Raw genomic sequence first — 6,417 nt, 5'->3', positions numbered from 1 at the left:
CATCGATCAGCTTCCTCCTGCACACCCCCTACTGGGGATGTGCCCACAACCAAGGTACATGCCCTTGACCGGAATCGAACCTGGGACCTTTCAGTCCGCAGACCGACGCTCTATCCACTGAGCCAAACCGGTTTTGGCCTGTTTTCCATTCTTTTTTCTTTTTCTTAATACATTTTATTGATTTTTTACAGAGAGGAAGGGAGATAGAGAGCTCGAAACGTTGAGGAGAGAGAAACATCGATCAGCTTCCTCCTGCACACCCCCCACCGGGGATGTGCCCACAACCAATGTACATGCCCTTGATTGGAATCGAACTCAGGACCCTTCAGTCCACAGGCTGACACTCTATCCACTGAGCCAAACCGGTTTTGGCCTGTTTCTCATTCTTAACTGCAGGGTAAACCTCTAAGGACCGGCTGGATTTTCGTACAGGCTTGAGGAAGAACATGCATGAGTTGTGGGAAGGTCTATTGCTAACAAGGGAGGAGGAAGAGGGAAAGCAGGTGGGGGCTCCACAGCAGGGAAGTGGGAGGAGCCTGTCCATGTGGTCTTTGGGAAACAGGAATGCCGGGAGCACCCACCTCTGCAGGAACAAAAAGCCGCCCTCTTGTACCTTCCACCTGTGTGGCCACTGGCATGCGTCAGGGTCCGGGGCTTTGCTCTGGGAGGAGGTGCAGCTGGCCTTGATGACACGGGGCGGGTGTGTGTGTGTGTGTGTGTGTGTGTGTGCGCCCTCCCATAGCCCACCCATCACACGTCACCCTGAGAAGTCACACACACAGTCACGTGGCCCACGGTACAAGTACTTTATTTCAGTTACAATAGTGCCACACCAGAACTACAGTAGCACAAAACATTAAGAATACAAAAACCAGATTCCCAGCCCCAAACCCACATCCATGTACCTGCAGACAAGCCAGCCTCAGGGCTCCTGGGCTTCAGGGGCAGGGTCCCCCTTGTTCCCCCATCCCCACACTCACAGCTCACCAGGGAGCAATGAGTGCCAATGACAGGCCCTCTGGCTGGCCCTCAGCTCTGGGACACTGGCTTGGGCTGGGAGGTCCCAGGCCTGGGTGCTGACAGACACCAGACCGCAGGGAAGGCCAGCGGGCAGGGAGGGAACAGGACTGGGCAGCCTGCTCTGCTCCTGTCTGAGCTTTCCTCTGACGAGCTCCCAGGGCAGTTGCTTGTGGGGCTAGAACCAGCTCTGGGCTTATGGGAAGGAGGGCGAGGCAGTGGCTGAGCTGTGGCTTCTGCTGGGCAAGGAGGGCCCGGCCTCCTGGGCCAAGCGAGTGCCGGCAGGGCGGGGCTGCCAGGTGGCCTGGGCTGCGGCAGGCGGGCACCTGGCAGGCGGGCACCGGCTGCTCCTGCCCGCTCCCAGGCACTGCTTCCCTAGATGGCTAGCGCGGGGCTCCAATGAGGTCCCTCTGGGGGCTTCTGAACTGCGGCCTCGGCCTGACCGGGTTGGGGGACCCGTGGCTGAAAGCATTTCCCAAGAAGGAGTCCAGATAGCTACAAGGATTGTCTGGGTTCAGCCCACGGGGCTGAGGGCGGGCGGCGCTCGGGGCAAGGTCAGGGGCTCCTGGCCCTGACCCCGCCCACTGGCCTGGAGGCAGAGCTTCGGTGCTGGTGGGAAGCAGCTCAGGGGGCACCGGGAGCAGGGGGTATGGCCTTGTGTTCCGGTCAGGACACTCGGGGGCTTCGCTGAGGAGGCCAAGGGGCCCTGGGGGTGAGGGGCTGTCCCCCTGGGGTGCGCCCAGGGTCATAGCCTCCATAAGGCACTAGAGAATGGAGGGTGGGAGGGCTGTGGCCGGAGCCAGGCGCGGCCGGGCGGAGGACAGACTCGGAGGGTAAGGTAGTGGCGGGGGTGGGGAAGCCGGAGAGGCAGCGGGCTCCCAGGACAGACATGGGGGCGGGGGGTGACAAAAGAGGGATGAGAAGAGCACAGGAGAGCACATCTGATGGGGAGGAGGGGTGGTCACAGGGTCCTGCGGTCCAGATCCAGGCGCGCGGGCACCCAATTGGGTTCGAGGGCCTGCCCTGGCCTCACGCTGCTACAGCCCTCGGCCTCCTGCTGCTACTTTGGGATCAGACCTTTCTCGCTGGCGTTCCCGCTGCTGGGCTCTGGGGACAGTCAGGGGCGCTAAGACAGGTGGTGCCCATGAGCTGGGCCTCCCCGAGCCGGCCCCCTCCTGGCTGGCCCCAGGCCCCTCCTCCCTAAGCCAGCGATGGGGGCGGCCACCGTGTATCCCGGGGCTGAAGGCCGCTCAGGGGCCCGGGCATGGCTGCCTGAGCTCGGCCTCGCAGCCAGGGAGGCAGGGGAGGGGTCGTCAGTGGGGCTTCCCTCGTCCACAGGTGATTTAGAAACACAGAACATAATAAATATACCAATCCTCTCCTTAAAAAAAAAAAAAAAAAGTGTTTTAGATGTAGCATCTCCCTGAAGATTTCCAGTGTATTCCACAAGGTTTACAAAATAGTTTTCCCAAAAATATATACGTAAAGCATTTGACACAGCGGCATCCGTGGAGTGTCTGGCGCCGGGTGTGGGCATGGGGCCGTGCCCGCCGCCCTTGTCAGCGTGGGGCCCAGGCCTGGCGAGCAGCCGGCCTGACGCCCAAATGCCCATCGGAGTGGGTGTGTGCGCCTGGGGCCGGGGTGACAGGGTCTCCCCGGGGGGCCACATCTCACATGATGCCGAGAACCCCCGTCACAGCTCAGTTCCCGCCGAAAACCCTCCAGTGCGGGGCGGGGGGCACCCTGGGCACTGGACGGAGGGGGCAGCCCGTGGGCTCTGCCGCCGAGGCTCGCTCTCCGCCCCTCACCAGACCTCGCACTTGTGACGCGGGTTCATGGGCGAGCCGGGCGGGCAGTGGAAGTGCTCCGAGAACTCCCTGGAGTTGGAGACGGAGCCGATGACCCGGAAGCGGGAGGGGCTGTGCGGGTCCGTGATGAGGCCCTCGTGCGTGCTCTCGGGCGTGCGGACGGAGCACCAGACCTTGGTGGGGGGAAAGGGAGAGGCGGGGGTCACTGCGGGGCCGGAGGCGGCCGGACTGCCCCGTGTCCAACAGCAGAGCAAGGAGCCCCCGCCTGGTCCTAAGCCCCGGGGTCAGGAAGGCCGGCCAGGGGGCCCAGAGAGAGAGAGAGAGAGAGAGAGAGAGAGAGCGGACAGCGTGTCCCCCGTCCCAGCATCCTCGGCTGCTGTGCTCCTGTCCGTCCCCTAGGTCTCATCTGAACTGAGCATTTGGCCCCCAAACCATCCTGAAAATTGGATCGAGTCCCTGTCACTCACTTCCTGGACAGAACAACTGCCCACAGGCCTGGCAGCGCCAAGTGCCAACAGAAGGCTCTACGCTGAATGCCGCCGGCTCAAGGGACAGCTGGGTGCATACTGAGTCGAAGAGACTTCTGGAACCCAGAGCCAGAAGGGCCCTCCATGGCCACCTTGTCCGCTCACCCACCGGAGGCAGCAGTCCCTTCGCTAGCTCGCCTGGCCCGTCCCCGCATCTCTGCAGCGAGAGGAGCCGCCCCTCCCGGGCAGCTGCCCCCGGACGGCCCGAGGGCCCGGGGGGCTCTCCGCTCTGGCCCTCGGAGCTCCCGGGACGGAGCGGGAGGAGCAGAGTCTGGCTTCCTCCTCACACACTCACCTGCGCGAAGCCCAGGAAGAAGAGCTGGTCGTTGGTGAGCCCCAGTGTGGGCAGCGTCTGCTCGGGGCCGTTCTGCTTCACCCAGTTCTGGTAGGCCTGGAGGAGAGAGCGCTCAGCGCCGGACACCAGCAGGGGGCGGCGGAGGGGCCCGCGAGGGAGCTGGCTTCTGAGGTCTGGCGTCAGCTCTGGGGCCCAGCTCAGCCCAGGGGCGCTGGCTTCTTTACTAAGGTGACCAGACGTCCCGATTTCTAACCATTTGTCCCGATCCGGGACTTTTTAAAAAACGCCACGGGATGCGGGACAAATTGTTAGAAATCGGGACTGTCCTGCCCAAAGTGGGACGTCTGGTCACCTTATTTTTAAACTTTATTTTTAAATATATATATTTTATTGATTTTTTTTTTTTTTTTACAGAGAGGAAGAGAGAGGGATAGAGAGTCAGAAACATCGATGAGAGAGAATCATCGACCAGCTGCCTCTTGCACACCCGCTACTGGGGATGTGCCCGCAACCAAGATACATGCCCTTGACCACAATCGAACCTGGGACCCTTCAGTCCACAGGCCGACGCTCTATCCACTTTGCCAAACCGGTTTTGGCATGGTCACCTTATTCTTTACCTGCCCTCCTTCTGAGGCGAGTACATTCAACCCGTGGCTTTAAATACCAGCTTCATGCCAAAGGCCCTCCGATGCAACTGCCCCCGCTGGACCTCCAAGATGCATCTCCAACTTAACACGGCACAGACAGAATGAAAGGGCACACACACACACACACACACACACACAGTGGTATTGAGGCCCAAACTCCAGAACTCCTCTGATGCTTCTTCCAATCAAAGCAAACACCCCAATCTGACGACTCCTCACCCTTCCCAGTGCTCCCTCCCATTGCCTGCCTGGACAACCTCACACGGCGTTCTCACTCGGCTCCTTGACTCAAACCAGCCCAATTCCAGCCCCCTCCCGACACAGCCAGCAAGCCGTCCTTGGAAAGCAGGGGCTGGCGGACTTCCTCTGTGAGGGGCCAGGGAGTGAACAGTTCCAGTTCTGGAGGCGGACTGGTCTCTGCTGCCACCCCTCAGTCCTGCCCCCCGTGGCGTGAACGCAGCCACAGGCAGCATGGCGGTGGGTGGGCCTGGCTGCAGCCCCCCAATATTCACAGAACCCGCCTGAGGGCTGCGTGTGGCCCGCAGTCTGGAGGTTCGCTGACCTCCGTTTTAGAGGATGAATTGGCCCACGTCATTCCTCTATTTAAAGACCATGCAGCGAGCTGAAACCGGTTTGGCTCAGTGGATAGAGCGTCAGCCTGCGGATTCCGGTCAAGGGCATGTACCTTGGTTGAGGGTATATCCCCGGTAGGGGGTGTGCAGGAGGCAGCTGGTTGATGTTTCTCTCTCATCGATGTTTCTGGCTCTCTACCCCTCTCCCTTCCTCTCTGTAAGTAAAAAAAAAAAAAAAAAAAAAATCAGCCGAAACCGGTTTGGCTCAGTGGTAGAGCGTCGGCCTGTGGACAGAAGGGTCCCGGGTTTGATTCCGGTCAAGGGCATGTACCTTGGTTGCGGGCACATCCCCAGTGGGGGGTGTGCAGGAGGCAGCTGGTCGATGTTTCTCTCTCATCGATGTTTCTGGCTCTCTGTCCCTCTCCCTTCCTCTCTGTACAAAATCAATACAAATATTAAAAAAAAAAATCAATAAAATATTAATGAAAAAAGTAAAGACCATGGAGCGACCTCCCCTGTAACCAGGACAACACTCAAGCCCCTTGCTCTGGGCCCAGCTGCTCCTCCAACCTCACCTCCCCCACTCGGCCCTGCTCTCCCTCCACCCACCACCCTTCCTGCCCTTGAACTTGCCCGGCTGTGTGTCCACCTCGTGGCCCCTGCACAGACTCTCCTTCCCATGCCTCTTCCCCATCATTTAGGTCTTCATTCAGATGTCAGTCCCTGACACACACACCCTGCTCTTCTGGACACGAGAGCGCTTGTTTGTCTCGGTGAGCATGGCCTTTCTGTCCCCTCCCTGTCCCACCACCACGGGGACTTTGTGAGAGTGGGTGACTGTGTGTTGCCACAGAAACCCCAGTGTCCACCACAGGGCACACGGGGGAAGGCCGGCAATGCACAGGCACTGACTGACCAGTGCACTTCACATGGCGACCGACGTTTCTGGGCTGTTTCCTCAACTGCCAAATGGGGGCTGTGAGACCCCCCTGTAAAGGTTTGGGGTACGCGGTAAGGCCTAAAAGTGAACGGCGCCTCTTAGTATTTCTGCTCTGACTGCCTGGGGAGGAGGCAGCGGCCGCTCTGATAGATGCCGCCTCCTCTTGTTCTCCTGGGGCCTGTCGTACGCCCACCCGATCAGCTGCCACTCCTGAACCGCACCCTGGATCAGGCCGTGCCCAGCTGACACCTGGTGCAGCCCAGGACACAGGGTTCAGCCAAGCACACCGAGGCTCGGCGGCCAGGGGACTTACCGTATTTTTCGGACCATAAGACGCACTTTTTTCCCCCCAGAAGTGTGGGGGGAAAAAGTCCCTGCGTCTTATGGTCCAAATATAGCCTACACATATACTTTAAAAAAAAGTTTTTTTACTTGCCCGGCTCTAAAATGGTTCTAAATGCTGCTGTTTACTTTACAGGGTTGATTACATGTGTTTATGACTGTGATGTTGGGTTTTAATGCACATAAAATATTTTAGGACACTATTTGTTTCAGAATCTTTTTTTCTTCATTTCCCTTCTCTAAAAACTGGTGCGTCTTATGGTCCG

At 59.2% G+C, this 6,417-nt stretch overlaps 1 protein-coding gene across 3 annotated transcripts in view; it reads right to left on the bottom strand.

The window, feature by feature from the left end:
* Positions 1–792: 792 nt before the first annotated feature.
* ECE1 (endothelin converting enzyme 1) overlaps positions 793–6,417 on the bottom strand; it is a 95,237-nt gene continuing 89,612 nt past the window's right edge. For all 3 annotated transcript variants that reach the window (XM_045585077.1, XM_036445757.2, XM_036445755.2), the window contains 2 exons: positions 3,648–3,743; positions 793–2,998 (listed from right to left, as the gene is read on the bottom strand). In XM_045585077.1, the coding sequence (XP_045441033.1) occupies positions 2,822–2,998; positions 3,648–3,743 (273 nt within the window). In that variant the 3' untranslated portion in view covers positions 793–2,821. The remainder of the gene's footprint in view (positions 2,999–3,647; positions 3,744–6,417) is intronic.

The sequence above is a fragment of the Pipistrellus kuhlii genome, unplaced genomic scaffold, assembly GCF_014108245.1.
Source record: "Pipistrellus kuhlii isolate mPipKuh1 unplaced genomic scaffold, mPipKuh1.p scaffold_m20_p_2, whole genome shotgun sequence".
Lineage (NCBI taxonomy): Eukaryota > Metazoa > Chordata > Mammalia > Chiroptera > Vespertilionidae > Pipistrellus > Pipistrellus kuhlii.
The sequence above is the reverse complement of the archived record's forward strand: the minus strand, read 5'-3'. Positions and strand labels throughout refer to the sequence as shown.